Source organism: Barbus barbus, assembly GCF_936440315.1.
Source record: "Barbus barbus genome assembly, chromosome: 17".
NCBI classification, from domain to species: domain Eukaryota; kingdom Metazoa; phylum Chordata; class Actinopteri; order Cypriniformes; family Cyprinidae; genus Barbus; species Barbus barbus.
Genome location: NC_136745.1, coordinates 31,083,097 through 31,109,543, shown reverse-complemented (window position 1 = coordinate 31,109,543; position 26,447 = coordinate 31,083,097). Strand labels below are relative to the sequence as shown.

General features: G+C 39.7%; 1 protein-coding gene across 1 annotated transcript; it reads right to left on the bottom strand.

Annotated features, from left to right (window-relative positions):
• Positions 1-121: 121 nt before the first annotated feature.
• LOC306882921 (aurora kinase B-like) lies at positions 122-26,307 on the bottom strand. The gene is made up of 9 exons (XM_079437924.1): positions 26,116-26,307; positions 25,790-25,828; positions 25,619-25,676; positions 25,314-25,347; positions 24,679-24,867; positions 10,929-11,067; positions 7,971-8,119; positions 7,292-7,466; positions 122-1,371 (listed from the first exon to the last, which is right to left on the bottom strand). The coding sequence occupies exons 1-9, from the start codon at positions 26,119-26,121 to the stop codon at positions 1,201-1,203; spliced, it is 960 nt and encodes a 319-aa protein (XP_079294050.1). The 5' UTR covers positions 26,122-26,307; the 3' UTR covers positions 122-1,200.
• Positions 26,308-26,447: the final 140 nt, after the last annotated feature.

Here is a 26,447-nt window from a genome sequence, read left to right as displayed (position 1 = left end):
AAACTGCACATGCTGGATGTATGTTTGGATTGTGTTTAAAATGCAGAGGTTGCTTCTAATTTTAAATTGAGAAAGAGCACAAAGCCTTTGTTTAATGAGAATTCTTTCATTTGTGTTTTTTGATTGATTGGGGTTTCTTTTAAAATTTCAATTTAGTTTTGTTTGACATTTTAATTTTACAAAGAAATGTGCAGCATTTTGTCTGAGAATAAATGGACACCTTTTCTAATTTGTCTTACAGTAAGTTTTTTTTCTGAGAAAATCATAGTGAAATCAGTATTTCAAGACAGATTTAGCCTCAATAACTGTTGCTAATGAATAGAACAAAGACTTGAGACGTGACTTGGACCTCAGAGACTTGTGAACATGTCTGACTAGTAGTGGAACTAATTACTGCCAAAGAGTAAGTAACGTAACATTAGTTTTGAAAGGAGTAACTATCCTAACACTGGTTACTGGTAAAAATAGCTCCTAGCCTTTTCTAATAACCAAGCTTTGCCAATAAGAACAAAAATATACACAAGTTAGTGAGAGTTCACCAGAAAATAAATTCTGTAGTTTACCAACTCTTAAATCATTCTGATTGACTTCCATAGAATGAACAAATAATAATTCCATGGAATTGAATGGCTACCATCAACTGTTTGGTTCCCAACATTCATCAGAATATCTTGTGCTCGACAGGTTTGAACACGAAAGTGAAATGACAATTTTGGGTGAACTACTCCTTTAAGTTATTTGACCAGTAGTTATAAGCAAACCAGGAACTAGTCAGCAACTAATTACTACCACAAACTTTAAAAACTACTCAATTACTACTACACTTTGAGCAATATGGACGTTAAAACAACCGTTTAATGCAGCTGTTTTCAAAAGAAATTGATACAGAAAGCTACATTAAACCTGAAGTTTAACAATCACTTTGTGCAAATCAAAAACTACAAACACTTAAAATGTGTTTATTTAATAGGTTCAGTATAAGATAGATGATAAAACATGAATAGAACAGCTACACAAGACAGGAACAAACTTTAGACATTTACATCTGGCCTCATTAATGGTAAATTAAATGAGTTCATAACCAATTAAAGCTGCCACACACACACACACACACACACAGCCGATGTTTGAGGCACAGTGCAACATTCAGCTCAGATCAGCAGCCCTGCGTGTCTCAAACAGGTCCTTGAGCAGAGTGCATCAGTGGTGTGTGTTGCAGACGGGCGGCAGGACCCGGCGTGAGTTGGCTTTGACCCAGGGGTGCTCCATCACGCTGCGGAGCGGCAGACGCATGGCTGGACTGTGACGCAGCAGCTTAGAGATCAGATCACGAGCGCCGTCAGAAACCAGCTTCGGAAACTGAAGATCCACCTGCAGACAAACACACAACATGACTCGCTCGAGCTAACTTCAGAGTTAGGAACATTCTGCATTCTCAAACAGTTCTTATTTTATTCATATGCTCCTTAAAACTGGAGAGAACATTCTGAACCAATCGCTCACAATAGCGACCGTAAAAATAAAAATTATAAAGCTCTAAAAACCTTACTGACTGATATTTTAGTGCATTTCCTGCAAATATGGGAAAAAATAAAGGGTCTCAATGAAATGTGTGCAGTTTCACATGATTACTGCAGATTGTCACATGACCAGAGCAGGTTATTTCCTGTTTGCAGCTTGAGATGACTGCATCAAAGCTCCAAAACAAAAGCCTAGTGAAGTATGTTAAAAGATTTTTGGGCCACATTATCTTTAAGGAGTCTAGTATTAATATACGAATTCACATATTACAATCAAATGTTAGAAACTAGTTACAATATTGATGATGTAATACTGGTAGCACTAACATCATTTTATGATACATGTTACAAAGTACCAATTTTGAAATATGTTGATGGTTGTGTGTTTAATTTTATCTCAGTATTCCTTTCAGTGTTGTACCAGGGTTTTTATGCATAATAGTAGCCATAGAAAGTGATCAAATAGAGTTTAAAATAGCTGGGCTGAGATATAACTTATGACTGGAGAACTGTGTTCGTTCAGTACACATTATCCCACCGGCCACATTGTGACAGACCATAAAACACGGTTTTCCACACACTTCTCCAAAAAAAAGGGTTACTAATTAGGGATGCATCGATCCGATACTCAGGATCGGTATCGGCTCTGATACGGTCATTTCCTGCGGATCAGGTATCTGTCAGACGAGACCGATCCAAATCTGATATTGTGCGTATACTATTCTGTGTTATTGTTGAGCCCCACGAAAGCACAAAAACATTAGAAAGCACCATAAAGTTTCCGTGCACTATAATTCAAGTGTTCTGAAGCTGTTCCACAGTTTAATCTGAGGTACAGATGAATATTTAAGTCTTTAAACTCAAGTTCAGGTAAACTCTTCTCTCCGCCGCTCCACTCAGTGATCAAACTGTGTCTCGTTCAGAACAAGAGAGACTGTTAATAATCTTTCATTGCGCAAAAGTATTATAAGTAAGGCTCCATTATATAGCAGCAGAAAGCGCTTATGAGCATCCCGTGCGCTGAACGATGCTCTTGAAGCGACACGCAGCTCTCTGAGTCCACATAGAAACATTCAAAGTACAAAGAGAAGAGATATTGATGCGTAGTGTATTAAATCTGTGCGTGAGTGTATCAAGCCTTTTCTTTTAACAGTTTTAAACCTCAGCTACTGTGCGCTCGTGAAGAGAGATGGACTGTAGAAAACTTTTGCGCAATGAAAGATTATTAACAGACTTTCTTGTTCTGTCCTATCTATCATATGTTGCTGCCTTCATTACTGTGCTATAGATTTAAAACAAATGCATTTTAATTTTATAGTAGCCTATATATTTATATATAAATGTATTTGCTTGTTTTTTCATGAATGTATTTTACAACAATTCAAAGAGCAATGTGTGTAATTTCACCAGATTCAGTCCTACACTTATTCACTTTTATTTGTAAATAAAAATGTTTCACTAGGTTTTATAAAATTATTGTGCACCCATGATTTTATAGAGTATCTTTTGCTGTATTATAAACCAAGTTTATAATAGTATTTTTGTCATAGATTGATTATATATTTTTTCATTTGTTATTTTTAATTAAAATTAAGTTATCAATATGTAGTAGATTGTGTTTAACACAGAGAAGAGTAACACACGGAAGTATAGAAATTCTACATCAATTTAAATAAATAAAACTGCGCTGGTATCGGATCAGAATCGGCAGATACTCCGAATTTTCAGGATCGGATCGGTTCTGAAAAAATGGTATCGTTGCATCCCTATTACTAATGACATCTAAAAAATTGGGATTAAACGGTTTCATTTTGGTAAATCATTTTGGTGTATTATCAACCCAAGATTAAAGAGATAATTTACCCCCCAAAAAAGAAACTAAACTTAATACATTAATAAATTATAAGTCACCACTGAAATAAAGTTGTACAAATATATAAACTACCTTTGTTGTTGAAAAACATTAAACAGCGGCTGAGATAACTTTCCATCACAGAATTATACAAACATTAATGAAGACGACAGGTTCAATAATAATAATGAATATATAATCTAGTCTAGTATATGTACAGTGCCCTCCATAAGTATTGGATCAGTAAAGACAAAATTGCTCTGTTGGCTGTGGAGTCAAGACATTTACAAATATGATTAAAAGATGAATATGAGACACAACTACAGAATGTCACATTTTATTATTAGCCGTTTCAACACATACATGTTTTACCAGATAAAGAGAACAGCACTTTTAGAGTTCATGCCACTCATTGATGTGAGCATACATTTGGGCAAAAAAATATTTATTCAGCCACCAATTGTGCAAGTTCTTCCACTTAAAAAGATGAGAGAGGTCTGTAATTTTCATCATAGGTACACTTCAACTATGAGAGACAGAATGGGGGGAAAGAATCCAGGAAATCACATTGGAGGATTTTTAATGAATTTATTTGCATATTATGGTGGAAAATAAGTATTTGGTCAATAACAAAAGTTCATGTCAATACTTTGTTATATACCCTTTGTTGGCAATGACAGAGGTCAAGCGTTTTCTGTAAGTCTTCAAGGTTTTCGCACACTGTTGCTGGTATTTTGGGCCATTCCTCCATGCAGATCTCCTCTAGAGCAGTGATGTTTTGGGGAGATCTGAGATCTGGAGACTGGCTAGGCCACTCCAGGACCTTGAAATGCTTCTTACGAAGCCACTCCTTCGTTGCCCAGGCGGTGTGTTTGGGATCATTGTCATGCTGAAAGACCCAGCCACGTTTCATCTTCAATGCCCTTGCTGATGGAAGGAGGTTTTCACTCAAAATCTCACGATACATGGCCCCATTCATTCTTTCCTTTACACGGATCAGTCGTCCTGGTCCCTTTGCAGAAAAACAGCCCCAAAGCATGATGTTTCCACCCCCATGCTTCACAGTAGGTATGGTGTTCTTTGGATGAACTCAGCATTCTTTCTCCTCCAAACACGACGAGTTGAGTTTTTACCAAAAAGTTCTATTTTGGTTTCATCTGACCATATGACATTCTCCCAATCCTCTTCTGGATCATCCAGATGGTCTCTAGCAAACTTCAGACGGGCCGGACATGTACTGGCTTAAGCAGGGGGACACGTCTGGCACTGCAGGATTTGAGTCCCTGGCGGCGTAGTGTGTTACTGATGGTAGCCTTTGTTACTTTGGTCCCAGCTCTCTGCAGGTCATTCACTAGGTCCCCCCGTGTGGTTCTGGGATTTTTGCTCACCGTTCTTGTAATCATTTTGACCCCACGGGGTGAGATCTTGCGTGGAGCCCCAGATCGAGGGAGATTATCAGTGGTCTTGTATGTCTTCCATTTTCTAATAATTGCTCCCACAGTTGATTTCTTCACACCAAGCTGCTTGTCTATTGCAGATTCAGTCTTCCCAGCCTGGTGCAGGTCTACAATTTTGTTTCTGGTGTCCTTCGACAGCTCTTTGGTCTTGGCCATAGTGGAGTTTGGAGTGTGACTGTTTGAGGTTGTGGACAGGTGTCTTTTATACTGATAACGAGTTCAAACAGGTGCCATTAATACAGGTAACGAGTGGAGGACAGAGGAGCCTCTTAAAGAAGAAGTTACAGGTCTGTGAGAGACAGAAATCTTGCTTGTTTGTAGGTGACCAAATACTTACTTTACCCAGGAATTTACCAATTAATTCATTAAAAATCCTCCAATGCGATTTCCTGGATTCTTTCCCCCCATTCTGTCTCTCATAGTTGAAGTGGACCTATGTACAGGCCTATGTACAGACCTATGTACAGGCCTCTCTCATATTTTTAAGTGGGAGAACTTGCACAATTGGTGGCTGACTAAATACTTTTTTGCCCAACTGTAAGTATTGGGACAGTTGAACATAAGGCAGATATAAAAGATGAAAAGCTATTATTTAGTTGCAGATCCCTTGCACACAATCACAGCAGTGAGTCTGTGACCCATAGACATCCCCAGACTCTTGCTCTCATCCTTTGAAATACTTTTCCCAGCCTTTAATGCAGACAATCCCAATTGTTGCTTGTTTTGGGGAGTTTCTGCCTTTACTCTCCTCTCCAGCTGCTGAAATTCATGTTCAATCAGATTTAAATCTGGAGATTGACTTGGGCAATCTAACACTTTCCATTTCTTTGCCCTTATAAACTCCTTGACTGAACTGGCAGGGTGTTTTGGGTCATTGTCCTGATGCAATATGAAGCACTTCCCAATGAATCTGGTGGCATTTTCTTGAATATTGGTAGGCAAGATGGTTTTGTACCCTTCCAAATTCATTCTGCTACTGTCATCATGCCATGACACCACCTCCACCATGCTTTACAGATGAGGCTGTATGCTTGGGATCATTGCAGGTCCCTTGTTTTCTCCACATTAGTGTTTTCCCATCACTTAGATAAAGGTTCATCTTTGTCTCATCGGTCCATAAACACAGTTCTAAAACTCTTCTGGCTCACCTTTGTGCTTTTCTGCAAACTCTACTCTTGTCTTTCTATGTTTGGTGCTGGTCAGAGGTTTGCATCTTGCTGTGTAGCATCTGTAATTCTGTGTCAAAGTCTCCTGAGGACAGTAGATTGTCAGAGCATCACCCCAGCTTTCTGGAAGTTGTTGCTGATTTTACAGACATGTCTTTTAGGATTCATTTTCACAGCTTTTATGATTTGTCTGTCATCAACTACTGTTGTTTTCTCAGCCGATCAGGTCGTTGTTGGTTTATGCTGTCTCTGGTGGTTTCCAAACTCTTGATTTCTCCATGCCCTTTGTTTTTGCTAGAGCTCTAATTGACTTCCTCTTTTCTTTTAGCATCCAAATTGCTTGCTTTTCTCTCAAAGTCAGCTCCCTCGTCTTCATCCTGGTTTGTGTGTGTCATCATCGAATGCAAGATTCAGAATACAGACGTGATGGATATAACTGATACGACACATTCCCTGCTTTTAATATCTGAAGAATTAATGCAACAGGACACAGCTGATCACTTAGAAAGACCTGAGAGGAACTGTCCCAATACTTCTGCTCACATCAGATAGAGAGATGAAACTATAAAAGTGCTGAACTTCTTAGCTGCTAAAACATCTATGTGTTGAATCACCCAATAATAAAATGTGACATTCTGTAGTTTTGTCTCATATTCATCTTTTAATCATATTTGTAAATGTCTTGACTCCACAGCCAACAGAGCAATTTTGTCTTTACTGTTACAATACTTATGGAGGGCACTGTATATAGCAAAACACTCCTCTCTAGAGTCATTTTCTTTGTTGCCGACTAAAGACTGCTGTTTGTGCTACAAAATAAAATTAAAAACAACATTACTATTAATTATCATACATCATTTCTTAAAGTTAGTATAACCTCCAACTTGTCTTAAACGCTTGGAAGATGCTAAATATTTAAATTCCCATAAATGTGTATTAAACATTACAACAAAACTCTAGCTACATATAATACATATTACTATTACTAGAGATGTGCACGAGTGACATGACAAAGATTAATAAAGTGAACAATAATCAGTCATCATACGTGACTTTCGGCTCTATAAAACTCATTTTAGAGCCAAATGGGGACCTCATTTTAAATTGACCATTTTCTTTAGAAAAGTAATAATTTTGGTTCCAAGAAAACATTTGAAATCTTAAGAATTTGCACTTGAGAACATTAAGAATTTATTAGAAGCAATTTAATATTGAGAATATTTGAGTGCAAGCGTCCCCCAGTGCCTGAAGTGTTTCTGCAGACAGCGGAGGTATTTTCAGAGAAAGCAGACAGACCTTAGTGATGCGCTTGTATGTCTCTGTGTGGCTGGCCGTCTCGAACGGAGGGTTTCCCACCAGACACTCGTAACACAGCACACCGATGCACCACAGATCCACCTTCTCATCGTGAGCGTGACCCTCGATCATCTCCGGAGGAAGATAGTCCAGAGTCCCGCACATGGTCCGCCGTCTGACACACACACACACACACAGAGAGACACACACACACACACAGAGAGAGAGAGACACACACACACACACACACACACAGAGAGACACACACACACACACACAGAGAGAGAGAGACAGAGACACACACAGAGAGAGAGAGACACACACTTAAATCAAGATCCAATATGCTTGACTAAAGATAGTCATGTTTTCAGAAAAAGCATCAAAATGAAGTGAGTTTATGCTTAAAACAAGAACAAATATTAACAAAAAAAAGAAAACACGTGATTTTGCATCTCAAGTGAAGCATCTTAATTTGGAACATGCTAGTATATTTTCATGATAATTGCTGAAGTTTGCTATACAGTATTGAATAACATTACAAAAACATAAGCATTGTCCAAGTTTAACTTAATAACTTTAATCTTGATTTATGGATGTTCAGAAGTGTGTACTGGAGACGCGACAGACTCTGATGAAGAACAGAACAGAGGGGTCCTGGTGCATTATGGGTGTGTGTTACCTGAGAGAGGGCGCATGGACAGACCAGCCGAAGTCAGCGATCTTGAGTTCTCCTCGGTATCCCAGCAGAAGGTTCTCAGGTTTAATGTCTCTGTGGATCACCTTCTTCTCGTGGCAGTACAGAAGCGCGTCCGCCAGCTCCTCCATGTACTACAAACACAAGAGCAGACGTCATGAGTGGGTTCCTGTGACTCACAAAATATTCATTGCTGCAGTCCATTTAAAAGGGTTTCATTTGAATACGGCTGCCACTAACAACTATTTATTTCGATTAATCTGTCGACTAATTTATCGATTAATCGGTTAATCTCAATGATTAATTTCCCACAAAGAATCTACAATTTTACTTAAGAATATTTTATTAAACCAAATGAAATCCAAATTTCTATGAAATCCTTTTTTAAAGCAAAAGTACAGTGCAGCATAGAGTACAAGAAGCACGTGTTCATCTCATATCCAGATCACTGAAATCAGTTCAGTGTTATAGTGTGAGAATGACAACATATCCATCTGTTCTAGTCTAATAATAATAAATTTATCATCAAAAAACACTTTTTAAAAAGGAGTATTTACCAGAAATATTATTTACCAGAATTTATTTAGGTGAAAAACGTAAATGTGCAGTATTTCTGAACAAAACAAAAAAAGAGAGAAAAAAAACTTTTTTAAATGTAAATTCAATTAATTGGAGATGCTTTTGATTATTGAAATTTAATGGTATCCAGAAAATAATGGAAAACAGAATTTGGTAAAGATAAAAAAAAATGTAAAACTCAATTAGACAGGCTTTTTGATTAATAAAATTTAATCTAACCATTAAAGCAGTATAGAAAAATGTAAATGGAAAAAACTGAATTTGAAAATAAAAGATTTCATAGGGCCCTATAATTATAATAAATTGTTTTGTGGTAATACATAGATGTAAGTGAACAATGGCTTTTAAAATGACTTAATACATATATAATAGCAATGATGCAATAATAATGAGTTCAAATAAAGTATCAAAAGCAAGAAATCATATGGTTTTATTGAACAAAACTGTTAAAATATATAATGTATTATAAACAATAGAGCTAATGTAGATTATGCACCATAACAAAAGCCTGCAGGTGCGCCGATGACCTGATTGTTTTTACACATTACTGTGTGATCTTAATACAAGCATAATCGTATTAACATAGGTGACGTACGCTGATTTGAATCCAAATATACAGGCATGTAAACACATTAAAAGCAGTATTGCTGCTCTGATCAAAGTACGCATGTGCTCGTGACATGAACGAATGAAACTAATTGCCCTGCTCTTTCTGAGTCCATCATCTGTGCTGTGCAGTGGGGGGGTGAATAACGGCAGTAAAAAATTAACCACAATTCTTAGCGAACAATAAGAATAATGTAAATTGCATGTAAACAGGAGTGGAGAAGAGCTTTGCTCGACATGTAAACATCAATGCGATTAAGCCCTTACTCTGATTATTGGAAATAATCGCATTATTCGTGCGCATATAAACAGTTATTTTTTGAAGCATTAGTTACATTCAGAAGATGACTTGCTCCATTTTGATCACTACCATAGACATCAATGTTTGCACGCAATCAGCGAAACACTCAGAAGTGTGGGCTCACATTACAAAACTAAAAGCCACACCAGTGTCAGATGCAATATATGCAGTAGTGTAACAGTGAACCAAGGATGCAACACCAGTAATATAACAAACATTTACTAACACAACATCTACCTCCAGCAATGCACTGTAGCCTATTTACCATGTCTCCTGTCTCCAGCTGCAACTCGCGAGACATTCACATCAAATGTTGACTCAGCGGTAGAGCACTGCACTTATTCACATTCACAAAATACATTATTTATGTGTGCTTTAGTTTAATGCCTTGCCGGTTAAATATTTCATCTGTAACTGTTTGGTTACCCACATTCTTCAAAATAATTTGTGTGTTTAACAAGAAACTTATTCAGGTTTAAAACAACTTGAGTAAATTACTATTTTCATTTATGGGTGAATATTCCTTTAAAATGTTAATAAAATAAAACAAAAATAACTCCCAGCTCCTGACTGAAGAACTTTAATACAGTTGCTAAAGTTCAGCAGTAATAAAATAACTTTTCACATCAAATAGTATCGATAAGCAGTATCAATAAAGTGTTAACGATACCCGTCCCTACTTACGGTGTTTCCACTACAACATCAAATCAGTATATAGCACTGCTGGCAACGCTACAAAGCCACTGCTTTAGGGCAGAGCACGCCTCTGAAAACCATGTTCACACCTTGTTTGAGTGATTGGTTGTCGCCCGGCGTTTTTCACTCAATATTTGCATAAAGTCAAGGAGTGCCCAACCTTTGATCTCGGCCACTCTCAATTAGTGGTCGACAGATATAGTCGGCCGATATTTGGCATTTTTCAAATATTGGCATTGGCCGATAAGTCTTTCTGTTTGGCCGATGCGTTTGAGGCAGGACTTTTATTTTGACAGTGCTGAGAGCTGCAGCGCCCAAGCACACAGTGCTCTCAATCTCCCTCTAGTTCACGGTCGTCGTTAACAGTTTCTCTTCCCATTAGTTAGTGCTTAATAACTTTATTTTTATTAAATATTTGTGTGAAAAATACCTTGTCATCTAAAGTACAAGTATGTTTATTGTACACATTTTTTAAATCAATGTTCAAATGATTTCAAATTTCTTAAATTAACAAATTATATCGGATATATATCGGCCACCCTGCTTTCCAAGATAGCAGCATCAGCAACTATAAAAAAAATTTAATAAATATAAAAAAAAAAAAAACTAAACAAAAAAAAAAAAAAATCGGTCGACCACTACTCTCAATCCCATAATGCACCGCTCTGCCAGTGGAAGCACTGTTAGAAATGAGATGTTGTGGGTGTCTGAACGGAGACGGCGATCTCAGGGATGAATGGTGCAGCTGTAGTGAGACTCACGGTGGCGGAGCGCTGATCGTCGAAGCGTCCGCAGCGCTGCAGTTCTTTGTACATCTCTCCTCGTGGAGCGTACTCCAGCACCAGAAACACACGCGCGCTGTCCTGGAAGTAGTTGTAGAAGCGCAGGATGTTGGGATGCCTGGAAAGTAGGGTTGAAACGATTAGTCAACATTATCCAAAAAAAAAAAAAAGTTCAGAACGTTTGATTGATTCCCGATTTTTAACTAGTCAACTTGAAAATATAACCACATGATTTCGGTCTTGTTTTCCAGTGCAAATATCTAAACATTCTTCAATCAAGATACGTCTACTGGAGATGCACAAAGACATTAAGTCTTGTTTTCAGAAAAAAAAAAAACAGTTTTTCTGAGCTCAACGACATGTGCAAACTTAATTTTGATCAATTTCTCTTATCTGCACTCATTCTGATTCTCCAGGAAATGCGTCTTGATTTAACTATGTTTAGATATTTGTACTGGAAAACAAGACACAAATACTGAGGGGGGGGGGGGCCTTGCAACTTGACATTTGTTGTTGAGTAGTAGGGCAATATGGCCAAAAAAATAAATAGATTTTTTTTCAGAACGTTTGACCGATTCTCAATTTTTAACTATAGTCAATTTGAAAATTTAACTCAGGGCTCCAAACTGCGACTAAAATGGTCGCATTTGCGATCAAAAATATTAATTTGCGAGTGAAGTTTTTGCTGAGGTCGCCACTGGCGACTATATATAATTTGCATGAAAGGACTTTTTTCCCTTTTTTCCCGATTGTTTTGCGCTCACATCTTTTGTCATGTTCACGTAATAAACTTACATAAGACGATGCGCATCAAAGTTACTGAAAAGAGTTTCAAACAGTCCTGGTCTCTGCCGCACACAGTCTGCTGAACGCAGTGAGAGAGACCTGAAAGGGCCTGTTTACACCTGCTCACTTCATGCATTTTCTCTGATCGTATATCTATATGATTTGTTAAAACGTTTCCCCATTTACACTTGGCCACATAAATGTGTCTTCGCAAAACGGATATAAATCCGTTCTTCAATTCCCGCTTCATATGCAAATATAACGGAGTTCACGGCAATGAAAGCAATGGATAATTTTATTAATTATCAGCTAATTTCAATATCAAGAGAGCGCGCGGCATCAGCACTGGAAAGATAGGCTAGTCTCGCTACTTTTAATGAAGAAGATTGTGTGTTGAGCGTCTGCGGCTTACTTTCAGGTTCATTCAGTTTGCACGTCGCTTGCTGAAGAAATACTCCGCTACTCATCCGCGGTGATGCTTGCGCTGTCATATCTGACTATAACATGCCATATAGGCTATAAAACGCTCTCACACGTCTATTATTTTAATATTATGGGAGGAGTAAAATTACCATATGTGGTTTCAACAACCAGATGCATTTACACTTGCCCGGTCGATCTTCTTATCGAGATCTTAGTCTATATGCTGTGTTCTGTTAATGCATGGACTTCCTGTTATTTGAAGCGCACTTGCCATCCAGTAATCGCAAAAAGCTTTGTGCTGTCTTACTTTTTAATAAACAAAGTATCAGCTTTAAAATGCTAGGAAATTCAAATGATGCGGTTTGGGTGCTCTTTAATGCGGACCACAAGCACACACTGTGGGTAATATAAACAGCAGTACCCCGCGTCCACACGGTCCGTGTATGCGTCCGGGTCGCGCGAGCGGAGAGTATCGCACTTAATGCTCAGGCGCGATCTCTTTAGCACCTCAGTTAAAGCAGCAAGTGAACCCATTATATATTTCGATTTACTACTATAGTATGAAATGAACATGATCAAAAGGTAGGCAATAAGAAAGCCTATAGTACAACTTACTGAAATGTTTTATGTAAAAGCTCATTGTTTCAAACTGAGGAAATGTATAAAGCTTGTAAACATTGCATTGTAATACATTTACCTCAGAATAACCACTCAGTGTCCATAAACTCATCAGTCAGCTAGAAAAATAACTATAAAGAGGAGCGTTTTGCTATATTCATGCGCTGTTGCATATTAATATTTTTACTTATTGTGTTGTACATGATTCAACTCCTCCTATAAAATTACATTTTACTAATGAAGAAAAACAGACTGAATGTGTGAAAGACGTGACAACATTTATAGGATGCACTGCACTCAGTTGCCAAGTGATGCTTATGGTCCATGATATTGGTACAGATTCTGTGTAACGAACAATTCTTTGTGACTGTATATTTCAAGTTGTAAAAGACATTTAATTCACACTTTAAGTGAACCTTAGTCCCTCGGTTGACCTGATCATCTACAAGATGGATTAAAATGCTGATAAAGCCTAGAAAAGATAAGACAAACACATGACAAAATGATTGAAATGTTAAAATAGGGGGGAAAAATAAAATGATAATAATAAAATAAACCACTTTTATTCTGTGGCACCTAAAAAAATAATTTGGCGCCTAAGTTTTTCTTTTATAGGAGCCAATGGCTCCTTACTCGATTTTTTTGTCTGGAGCCCTGTAACTACAACATGATTCAAGTAACTTTCTTTATTACCCCTCTAGTTAAACTAGGGCTGGGCGGTACATTGAGTTTGTAAGATATAGCGATATATATTTTTTATAAGTGATACGGTATGAAGCAAACCATTAATATCGATATAGCCTACAGTAGTTTGGTACGAGTGCATCTGAAAAGATATCTAGGGAGGACACAGACTGAGCTGCTGCGGAAAAAGTGCTTCATACAATTTGTTCTAAACATGTGACAAGCTTTATATGAAGGGCTATATATAGTAGCCTATAGTTTCAGTTTATAGTCCCAGAGTTCCCTCTGGGGTCGACAAACGCGTATACGTGTTTTGTGGCAGATTTTCCTGATAAGGCAGAAATGAGCTTGAATTACTCTGCCATTTTTGATCGTTCAGATAAGAGACACCATTCGAATCTGTAAGGGGTCTACTTTTATTTGTATACAGTCATAATAACTAAACTTTGTGCTTTTGAATAATAAAGAAAAACAAGGTGCGCTCTCTGTCTTCTCTGTCTCCGCAAACTGTTTTCAGAAACGCGTCACTAAATTGAAGTGTAACTCAGCAAATACTCAACACAGACATGAGAGTTATCTCTATAGAAAGCTTGAAGTGTCTTCTTTCAAATGAAGTAAATCATATCGAACAAATATTCTATGATGAAGTAATCCATATGAAACCGACACGATGTTCAGTCTGTCCAGTTTAACTCATTATCTCTAATGAGATCCCGCCCCCTCGTGTTCACATGTAAATAACCACGTGACCCGCGCGCTTGGAGACGCCCAACAACAAACACACAGTCAGGAGTGAAGAGTTCATCACAGCTATACTGTTCGTTTCTGGAAGACGACACGCTGGATTTCCCTCAAAATATTTTTTTTACGATAATACAAAGCATGCATGAGTCTATGGCTACAAAACATACACACACATATATACAGGTCCTTCTCAAAAAATTAGCATATTGTGATAAAGTTCATTATTTTCTGTAATGTACTGATAAACATTAGACTTTCATATATTTTAGATTCATTACAACACAACTGAAGTAGTTCAAGCCTTTTATTGTTTTAATATTGATGATTTTGGCATACAGCTCATGAAAACCCAAAATTCCTATCTCAAAAAATTTGCATATCATGAAAAGGTTCTCTAAACGAGCTATTAACCTAATCATCTGAATCAACTAATTAACTCTAAACACCTGCAAAAGATTCCTGAGGCTTTTAAAAACTCCCAGCCTGGTTCATTACTCAAAACCGCAATCATGGGTAAGACTGCCGACCTGACTGCTGTCCAGAAGGCCATCATTGACACCCTCAAGCAAGAGGGTAAGACACAGAAAGACATTTCTGAACGAATAGGCTGTTCCCAGAGTGCTGTATCAAGGCACCTCAGTGGGAAGTCTCAGTGGGAAGGAAAAAGTGTGGCAGAAAACGCAGCACAACGAGAAGAGGTGACCGGACCCTGAGGAAGATTGTGGAGAAGGACCGATTCCAGACCTTGGGGGACCTGCGGAAGCAGTGGACTGAGTCTGGAGTAGAAACATCCAGAGCCACCGTGTACAGGCGTGTGCAGGAAATGGGCTACAGGTGCCGCATTCCCCAGGTCAAGCCACTTTTGAACCAGAAACAGCGGCAGAAGCGCCTGACCTGGGCTACAGAGAAGCAGCACTGGACTGTTGCTCAGTGGTCCAAAGTACTTTTTTCGGATGAAAGCAAATTTTGCATGTCATTCGGAAATCAAGGTGCCAGAGTCTGGAGGAAGACTGGGGAGAGGGAAATGCCAAAATGCCTGAAGTCCAGTGTCAAGTACCCACAGTCAGTGATGCTGGTGTTGGTCCACTGTGTTTTATCAAGGGCAGGGTCAATGCAGCTAGCTATCAGGAGATTTTGGAGCACTTCATGCTTCCATCTGCTGAAAAGCTTTATGGAGATGATGATTTCATTTTTCAGCACGACCTGGCACCTGCTCACAGTGCCAAAACCACTGGTAAATGGTTTACTGACCATGGTATTACTGTGCTCAATTGGCCTGCCAACTCTCCTGACCTGAACCCCATAGAGAATCTGTGGGATATTGTGAAGAGAAAGTTGAGAGACGCAAGACCCAACACTCTGGATGAGCTTAAGGCCGCTATCGAAGCATCCTGGGCCTCCATAACACCTCAGCAGTGCCACAGGCTGATTGCCTCCATGCCACGCCGCATTGAAGCAGTCATTTCTGCAAAAGGATTCCCGACCATGTATTGAGTGCATAAATGAACATAATGGCCATTCTTTTATTGGTCGGATGAAATATGCAAATTTTTTTAGATTTTTTGCCGGCCTTCTGGACAGCAGTCAGGTCGGCAGTCTTACCCATGATTGCGGTTTTGAGTAATGAACCAGGCTGGGAGTTTTTAAAAGCCTCAGGAATCTTTTGCAGGTGTTTAGAGTTAATTAGTTGATTCAGATGATTAGGTTAATAGCTCGTTTAGAGAACCTTTTCATGATATGCTAATGTTTTGAGATTTTTTGGGTTTTCATGAGCTGTATGCCAAAATCATCAATATTAAAACAATAAAAGGCTTGAACTACTTCAGTTGTGTTGTAATGAATCTAAAATATATGAAAGTCTAATGTTTATCAGTACATTACAGAAAACAATCAACTTTATCACAATATGCTAATTTTTTTAGAAGGACCTGTATATGCATATATACACACACACACACATACAGATGCTCCTGATATAAAACATTTGTTAGCATACTTTTCTTTTTTTTTTTTGGTTGTTTGTATTTTATTGAATCAGACACCTGCTGAATCTCAGTCTCTTCAAGATGTTTTCCTCAGAGAGCGCTGTAAGCTTTCCTGTAGCTCAAATAGTAGAGCATGGCGCTAGCAACACCAAGATCATGGGTTCGATTCCCAGCAAGAGCTGATAAAAGGGTAAAAACTGTTCCTTGAATGCAATGCAAGTCGCTTTCGTCTGCTAAATGCATAAATGTACCAACATCAGATGCTCAACTACACTGATATTCTATACTAAAACAAGATCCTTGACTACCGATCATGTTTTTTTTCTTATTGAATCTATGGAAAGTAGCAGAAACACTTAACACGTATATCAGGTAGGATTTATTTTTGTTTCACTTGTTGAACAGAATCTGTTGCAGGAATGAGTCAAAGTCTGTTCACATCTCTGTGGTTAGATCAGCGCGCAATAATGTGTCTTTGACCTTCATTATGTATGTTTTGATTATACAGTGTTGTAAATAAAATACAAATAATTTTAAAAACCCATTTTTTCAATCTCACATTCTCTCTTCCCTGCCTCAGTCACACCGATTATGGGGCCATCAGGAGGGCCCTTTGTCTCTCAGGTGAAAATCACATAATATTCAAGCCCATTACCACTCCCTCACATATTGGCTTTCAATCACAAAACATGTCTTTAAAAAATTTAAATCAATGTTTCTGTGAGCAAATAAACAAGATTTTCACATATTTTGAAGCAAAAAGTCTAGGCTACAAGATCCAGTTCTCAGAAGTCTTGTGAGCAATTGTTCTGTATGTGTTTTATGGCCTTATTTCAGTGACTTCAAAATTTTTGTTTTTCACTAACCACGCATAAACGTTGATTTCTCAAAAACCCAACCATGTACATAAAATGCTGCTAACATATTATTGTAGCCCAGTTTGTGCTGTTTACAGTGTTATTAGACTTTAGCCATTTATATTTTAAGCAACTGAAAAAAGCACAAATGTCCGGGCATGTCGAAAGTTCTCCAGGCCCCCAAAACACCCAGCGGCTCACGCTCATCCCATCAGATGCTCTGACAGAAAGGCTGCGTGTACCGCTAACAGAGACGCGCCGTTTAATGCGTTTGAGATGTGCTGTTTTCCTTCATGCATAACTTACATTTCACAGGTATATTCTCCATCTGTAAATGTTAGAAAGCCATGGAAATATTTCCATTTTGCTGTCAGAAGAGCATGAGCTTTTGCTTTGAGATTCTCTGCTAAACTTCACACTTCACTGAACGAGCGCCGCCACCAAACAGACGGAGCTCAATGAAATAGGAGCGCAATAACTGACTAAAATATACATTTTGCTGAAATATTTGTACTTGGAAAATAAATGTGACGCGTGTAGACTTTTAAACCTACAAGTAAGTGATGTGTATTGTTACGCGCGCCTCGCGTACGCCCCAGCCCAGAGTCCTCAAATGAACATGAGTGCTTATTGTTATTATCTTTTTTTTATTCTAGTTTCTTATTGGTTGAGCCGGGGAGACGAGGCTATAAAGAGGAAGGAGGCGGACGCTTTCGGTCTCTCTCCACCAGCTTCAGTTTTCTCTACCGCCACGTCGCCACGTGCTTTTTGTTTCTTTGTTTGTAATTTTAGTTTGGAGCGGGGAGGCCCAGTTTGTTTTGTTAGTTTATTTATTCTTTTCTTTGTTACTGGGCCCCCCGACCGTCTCTGTTATTTTGGTTATTTTTGTGAGCAATTTATGTTTGAATAAATGATTGGGAAACTTTAGTCGCTGTCCGTCTATTATGTTATGTGTCCCTCTTGCCTTCTAGACATCTATATCAGGGACCGTAACATAATTGGGGGCTCGTCATTTTTTTTTTGTTCCTTATTTGCGCCAAGCTTTTGATCTATTTTTGAATGGGCGGAACTGTAGCGACGTAGTTTATGAGGGGCTTTCCAGTCATCGGGTATTCCGTGCGGCGCATTATAAACGAACGCGTGCGCGCTGGAGTACGTTGCGTGTTTAGTTTTTTTTTTTTTTTGGCGTTCTTATATAGAGTGCTTTCGTAGGAAATGCAGGTGAGTGAAGTGTTTTGTCTCGTGTACTGCGTTTTTTTTTTATGTATAGCAGCCTTTGCTCCCCTGCTAGGCTGAAGAGGTGCTGCCCTTTGGGTTTCACCTGACTTTTTTGTGTTAATAGTGTCGTGGGGGAGCGGTTAGTGTTAGCTGCGAAAGCAGTTATCTTGGGAGCACGTCCGTAGGATTTTGGGTGGTTGTCTATTGTAGATTGCCTCACAAACCTACTGGTTTGCAGTGCATAAGAACCCGCCGCAGAACCTGCGTGAAGATTAGGGGTTGAGTGAGATAGGTGAGAATTTTTTTTATTTTTTATTTTTTGTTAGGTAAACACAGGTAGAGGGATGCATTGGTTTGCTTCTAGTTGATGCTGTGCACTATTTTGAGTCACCACTTCACTTCACAGTGCATTTCCCATGCAATAGGCTATTGTGTATTTTGGTTTTTGTGGCTATTTTGGTATTTTGCTGTTGGCTGGTTGAGGCTTGACGCAGTCTTTTTTGTTCTCTATTAAGTGTTTTCCTTTTTGAATTTGACTGCGTGTTTTTTAGTCTCGTTATGGAATTTAGTCTAGAGGACTTTGTGGCTCACCCGAGCCTGAAAGAATTTGAACAATGCACTAAAAATAATCTGTTCTCTATTGCTGCTCATTACAAAGTGCCTATTTCAAAACAAGATAAAAAGCAAGATATTAAGTATCAATTGCACACGGTGTTAGCTGAACGAAAACTCCTTCCTCCCATTAGCGCTGTTCCTTCTCATGCTGTTGCGCATCCCGATACTGAGCTGCGTAAATTGGAGCTACAGGTGGAAATGCGGCGCTTGGAGCTCAAGGAAAAAGAGCTCCAGCATGAGTTTGAGCTACGTAAATTTGAAATAGAGGAGACAGGAAGACGTGACTCAGTCCGTGTTAGGGCTAGACAGCTGAGCAGGGATTCTGCTACTATGGAGACAGATTTTGATGTTAATAAATGCATTCGGTTAATCCCGCCTTTTTCTGAGAGAGACGTTGACAAATATTTTGTACTGTTTGAGCGGGTAGCAACGACTTTAAAGTGGCCTAAAGAGGTTTGGCCTCTTCTTCTGCAGTGTGTATTTACGGGTAAAGCCCAGGAGGCATATGCTTCTCTCTCACCTGAGGCAAGCTTGGATTATGACCAGGTGAAGTCTGCAGTTCTAAGGTCTTATGAGTTGGTTCCTGAGGCCTATCGGCAAAAGTTTCGACGTTACAAGAAAGTCGAGGGCCAGAGTTATGTTGAGTTTGGCCGTGAGAAAATGGTACTGTTTGATCGCTGGTGCTCTGCACAAGAGGTGAAGAACTTTGAGCAGCTTCGTGATTTAATTCTCATGGAGGAATTTAAAAATTGTCTACCAGACAAAATTGCAACATACTTAAATGAACAAAAAGTCACTAATGTTTCTGCTGCTGCTATACTAGCTGATGAATATGTTCTAATTCACAGAGAGAGCTTTGAAAAGCCTTTTTTTCCTCTGTCACAGCGTGGTCCCGTCACGCATGTTCACTCTAGTGAGCATGTAAGCTGTAAAGACGGTACAGCTAAGGTGAGGCCTGTATGCGCTTATTGTAAAAAGCGTGGCCATCTAATCAATAGTTGTTTTCTGTTGAATAAAAAGAAACCGAAGGCAGTTGCGCTGGTTAAAACACCTACAGCACCACAATCCTTTCTATCTGAATGTATGGACTTGGACATTTATTCCCCTTTTATTATGAAGGGTACAGTTTCATTGCCTGGTAGCTGCATAAAAGTCCCGGTAACTATTTTACGTGATACTGCTGCTTCTAGGTCCATTATTCTTCAAAGTGTGTTGGCTCTTTCAGATAAAACCTCCTTAAACTGTGGTGAATTGGTGCAGGGTTTTGGAATGAAGTTTGTTAACTTGCCCATGCATTCTATTCAACTCGAGTCAGACTTGGTGTCTGGTCCAGTTGCGGTGGCTGTGTGCACCGTTTTTCCCATTAAAGGAGTGGATTTCCTTTTAGGTAACGATTTGGCTGGAGGTAAAATTCTAGTAAATCCTGAGGTTACTACTGTGCCCCTTGTATCTGAAGGCCCAGATGAATTGCAGATTAAATACCCTACAGTGTTTCCCGTGTGTGCTGTTACACGGGCTATGGCAAAAGCTAATGTTTTAGAGTATGATGGTTTAGAGGGTAGCTTTATGATAAATCCTGACACAGATTCTAAGTTATTCCCTGATAGTAGTTCTGCTGCTTGTCTTCCAAATATAGTCTCTGATCCTACAGCGTCATGTGAAGATGGCGTGCACAGTTCGCTCCATACTGGGCTGGAACCGAAGAAGCGATTGGAGAATCTTGGTAGCGCACACATGTCCCGGAAACACTTGATTTCTGAGCAGAAGCGTGATCAGTCACTCTCCTCTTTATTTGAATTGGCTGTCTCTGAAGAAGAGCTTGCAGACATGGCTTCTGGCTATTTTCTTAAAAATGATGTCCTGCTGCGTAAGTGGACACCATCTTATGCATCTACACAAGATGACTGGAGCGTTGTAACACAGGTTGTTGTTCCAAACAAGTTTCGAAATGAAATACTCAGCCTGGCACATGACACTCCTTTAGCTGGTCACTTAGGCGTTACGAAAACTTATAATCGTGTTTTGCGCCAGTTTTTTTGGCCAGGGTTGAAACGGGATGTGAAGCTACATTGTAGAACATGTCACACGTGTCAAATCTCTGGAAAGTCAAACCCACCTATTCCATCATACCCTTTATATCCTATTCCAGCTGTTGATTCCCCATTCGATCACGTTATTGTAGACTGTGTGGGTCCATTGCCTCGTACTAAATCTGGCAACCAGTTCTTATTGACCATTATGTGTGCTTCAACACGTTTTCCTGAAGCTATACCTATGCGTAAAATCACTGCACCTGCGGTTGTAAAAGCACTCGTTAAGTTCTTTTCATTGTTTGGACTCCCTAAGGTAATTCAAACTGACCAGGGGACAAACTTTATGTCTCGTGTTTTTGCACAGGTGGCCGATCAACTGAACATCACCCACTGTTTTTCAAGCGCTTACCATCCGGAAAGTCAGGGCACACTGGAGAGGTTTCATCAAACCCTTAAGTCCATGCTCCGTGCCTATTGCCTTGAATCTGGAAAAGAGTGGGATGATGGCGTACATCTTCTGCTCTTTGCAGTTCGGGAAGTTGTGCAAGAGTCTACTGGTTTTAGCCCAGCAGATTTGGTATTTGCTCATAATGTGCGTGGTCCCTTAAAACTGCTTCGGGAGGATTGGTTGAACGAGTCTAAATCGCAAAATTTGCTTGATTACGTCAGTTCTTTTCGCTACAAGTTACATCGTGCTTGTGAGCTGGCTACACAAAATTTGTCTGCTGCTCAGTCCAAGATGAAAGGCTGGTTTGACAAAAAGGCTATGGTAAGACAGTTTAAGCCTGGAGATAAAGTTCTGGTGTTCTTACCTATACCTGGTTCCAGCCTTCAGGCACGCTATAGTGGTCCTTATGTCATAGAGAAGAGAGTCAGTGACAGGGATTATATTGTAGCTACTCCTGACCGTGCCCGTCGTAGCAGACTTTGCCACATCAATATGATTAAACATTATTATGATCGTGAGCAGTTGAACAAACCCAGCTCTGGTGATGTGAACACAGTCCTGGCCTTGTCCAATGCTGAGTGTTCTCCAACTGTGTGTTCGTTTTTGTCTGGTCCTTTGCAGGTACATGATCTGTCTGTGTTGCCATCCGGTGCTGAAACTGTCCTTGAGGTCTGTAAGTCATTGTCTGCTCTTGAAGTTGGTGGTGATATTGAGAGTCCTTCAGTTGCTACAGCTCAAGACCGTTTAAACAATTCTGAGATGCTTGCGGATCTTAACTCTTGTTTCTTGCATCTCTCTGACACACAGCGCACAGATATAGTACAGTTAATCAATGATCATCTATCGTTGTTTTCAGATGTGCCATCCCAAACACACGTACTGCAGCATGACATCGATGTTTGTGACAATACACCGATTAAACAGCACCCTTATCGTGTTAACCCTGAAAAACGTCAGCGCCTCCAAAACCAAGTTAACTATATGTTGTCATATGGTATTGCGGAACCCAGTATTAGTTCATGGAGTTCGCCCTGTCTTCTCGTTATAAAGTCTGATGGGTCTGACCGTTTTTGTACAGACTTTAGGAAGGTTAACAATGTCACTAAGCCTGATTGTCATCCTCTTCCTCGCATGGAGGACTGTGTCGACCGTGTGGGGTCAGCAGCTTTTGTGACAAAGTTAGACCTCCTTAAAGGGTATTGGCAGGTGCCTTTAACTCCGCGTGCCAGAGAAATTTGTGCGTTTGTTACCCCTGATGCATTTTTACAGTATACTGTAATGCCTTTTGGGGTACGCAATGCCCCTGCTACTTTTCAGAGGCTAGTTAACCGCGTTTTATGGGGGGGTGCAGGGGTGTGAGGCATATTTGGACGACATAGTAGTTCATTCGGCAACATGGGATGAGCACATCTGTCAGTTAAAGCAGGTCTTTCAGAGGTTGGCTGAGGCAAATCTAACTGTTAACTTGGCTAAATGTGATTTTGCTAAAGCAACAGTAGTTTACCTGGGTAAAATTGTGGGTGGTGGCATGGTAAAGCCGGTAAATGCAAAAATTGAGGCCATCACGTCATTCCCAGTTCCTTCCACTCGTCGCGAATTACAGCGGTTCTTGGGAATGGCGGGGTATTACCGTAGCTTTTGTAAACATTTTTCTTCTGTGGTTGCCCCACTCACTGACCTGCTGAGTCCGAAAACCGCGTTTAAGTGGTCACCAGAATGCCAGCATGCTTTTGAGTCCCTTAAAGCCCTCCTGATGCATGCACCTGTTCTTGCCGCCCCAGTGTACGACCGTGCTTTCAAACTAGCTGTTGATGCTAGTGATGCGGGAGCAGGTGCTGTTTTGTTGCAGGATGGGCCTGATGGCGTTGAGCACCCTGTGTGCTATTTTTCTAAAAAGTTTCAAAAACATCAAAAGCCGTACTCAACGATTGAAAAAGAGGCTCTTGCTTTAATTTTGGCCCTTAATAATTTTGAGGTCTATATTGGTTCCTCCTCGCGTCCGGTTACTGTTTATACAGATCACAACCCTCTCACTTTTATTCATCAAATGCGTAATTCCAATCGGCGCCTAATGAGATGGGCTTTGTTTGTTCAAGCTTTTAATCTAGAAATAAAACACATAGCCGGCAAAAATAATGTTTTGGCAGATGCACTGTCGCGTGTTGTTACATGGTGATTGGTGGTTTTCCCTTTTTTTTTGGCCCACCATTCACCATCTGGGGGTGGGGGTGTTACGCGCGCCTCGCGTACGCCCCAGCCCAGAGTCCTCAAATGAACATGAGTGCTTATTGTTATTATCTTTTTTTTATTCTAGTTTCTTATTGGTTGAGCCGGGGAGACGAGGCTATAAAGAGGAAGGAGGCGGACGCTTTCGGTCTCTCTCCACCAGCTTCAGTTTTCTCTACCGCCACGTCGCCACGTGCTTTTTGTTTCTTTGTTTGTAATTTTAGTTTGGAGCGGGGAGGCCCAGTTTGTTTTGTTAGTTTATTTATTCTTTTCTTTGTTACTGGGCCCCCCGACCGTCTCTGTTATTTTGGTTATTTTTGTGAGCAATTTATGTTTGAATAAATGATTGGGAAACTTTAGTCGCTGTCCGTCTATTATGTTATGTGTCCCTCTTGCCTTCTAGACATCTATATCAGGGACCGTAACATGTATGATGGCACTAACTGTAAAGTGTAATGGGGTAATCAAAATAGCCTTTTTACTCAATTAGTCTGTGCTTATATTTTCATTTTAATAAACTTAACTTCTGCTTTAAAAGCATTATTTTTCGTTTTTAGATTGCAATGTTGGAATGTAAAGTGATTTTAACCCCTTTTTTGGACATAATATATGGCTACATTCACTTTATTCGTTTAATCCTCGTACAAAATACCTAGATATACTGCAAATCAGCCAAAAAAAACACAGATGAATTTTTGCTCATATCACCCAGCCCCAAGTTAAACTAGATACCAAAAAAAGGCAAATAGATTACACCAACTTATTGTTAAATTGTGCTTTGTTGGTATAATACCTGCTAGAATGTTATAATATATATTTGTAATTGTTTTGTATTTGATTTCCTCTTTAAAACGAAAGACAAAACAGTAAAAGGCACATTTTGGCTGTGAAAAGCTGGCAAAATACATAGCGGGGAAAAAAAAGCTGCATTCGGCCCAGTGTTTCATTTTGTTCGGTTTTGGCCAAGAATTTATTTTGGTGCATTCCTAATTGATTCTCAAACTAATGGTTTGTTGCAGGCCTACTGGAAAGAGACAGTTCCTGCAGGATCCTGAAGAGCGTCTGAAGGAAGGAGAAGCAGCAGGAACGCACCTGAGGTGAGACTGGATCTCGATCTCTCTCCTCAGCTGATGCTCCACACCTTCCTTCTCCATCTGAGACTTGAACAGCACCTTCAGAGCCACGATCACCTTCAGCTTCCGCTCGCGCGCCAGATACACGTTACCAAACTTGCCCTTCCCCAGCGGGCGGCCGATGTCGAAGTCCTTGATGGAGAACTTCCTGGAGTTAAGAGAACAGCAGGGAATAAACACTGATGTTCTTCCTCAGGGCTTCGGTCTTGTTTTCCAGCACAAACATCTAAACATCCTTAAATCAAGATCAATCACTGGAGATGAACTATAACATTAAGTCTCGTTTCCAGAAAGAAGAAAAAACCCACCAAAAGGAGTCGAGTTTGTGCTTAACAGCAAAACCGGTCAATAAATCAGGTTTTTCTGACCACAACAACAGATATGTGCGCTTTTTTTAAGCGCAAACTTAATTTTAATCAATTTCTCCTCTTATCTGCAGTCAATCTGTGTCTCGACTGAAGGATGTTTAGTTATCTGTACTGGAAAACAAGACATTAAACCGGAGGATGAAAGCACTCACAATTCTGGATTCACACGATCTTCAGCAGGAATAAAAACCATGATAAAAAGAAATTAGATTTGCAACAGACTCACTTTGTGTTTGACTTCACGGGAACTCTCCCAGGACCTGAAAGAAGACCAGAGACTGAATCAATCAAATCTCAGAAAAACATGCAATAAATGAGTCCTAGCATGTGTCTATTAGCAGTGAGATCACATCTATAACCGAGATCACTCAGAGTTCACTGGCCAGACAACCAAACACCACTGAAGGAGGATCACATGGACTTCAGAACACATTCACAACCATCCTGCAACGCTCTTTCAACCATCAACAACATATATGACTAAACAACTCGTTTATAAAGAGTGTTTGCTTGTGGTTCTAGAGCTGGTACCTGTAACAGCGTGTGTGTCTGGATTCATACCGACTCTGAGAGGAACAACAGCAGCAACCTGCAGCACAAACACACACACACAGCGATCAGCAGAGACACAGATGATCCCTGTGAAGCGCACTCGGTAGTGAACGAGAGAGAAATGAGACGCTAGCGTTAGCTTCACGTTACCTGTGTTTGCAGAGCTCTGGGTTCCCTGTTCTCTTTATTCTGATAAAAACACAAACACGTCTCAAACTCAACACACACTGATGAATAAAGCACTTAAGTTACATCAATAAAACACACAACAGCTAACCAAAACAAATATTAAAACATATCTCTAATACATTATAGCTAACGTCTGAGAGGATTTAGCACTCGGTATCGTAGCTAGACGATGACAGGAAAGACTTTAATTTGATTTAGATTAGTCACCGCGCAATACTGACACCTTCTAAACACACATATATACGCGCTTATGTTTAAATGAGATGATTAATAATTGTTTATTATACCTGCATGATGACCAACGAGCGCTCGCGTCTGTTCCTGCTCTTTCAACCGCCTGGATTTAAACTGAACACCAGCTGCATTTCTATTGGCCGAGACGCTCAGAACGCCCCGCTGATTGGCCCATTGACACGAACGCTCATTGGGCCAGGGATGTGACAACATTCTGGCCCCGCCCACAGATATCCGCGCGTGCGCTTTGAATTTGATCATGTTACAGGGAAAAACGACAAAAATATTTTACAAAAAGTTTATTTGCAAAAACAGATAACTCCGTTTTTAGCCATTTTCAAAAATCATGTTTTTCATTGTGCATTCCAATTAACCTAAATCAAAC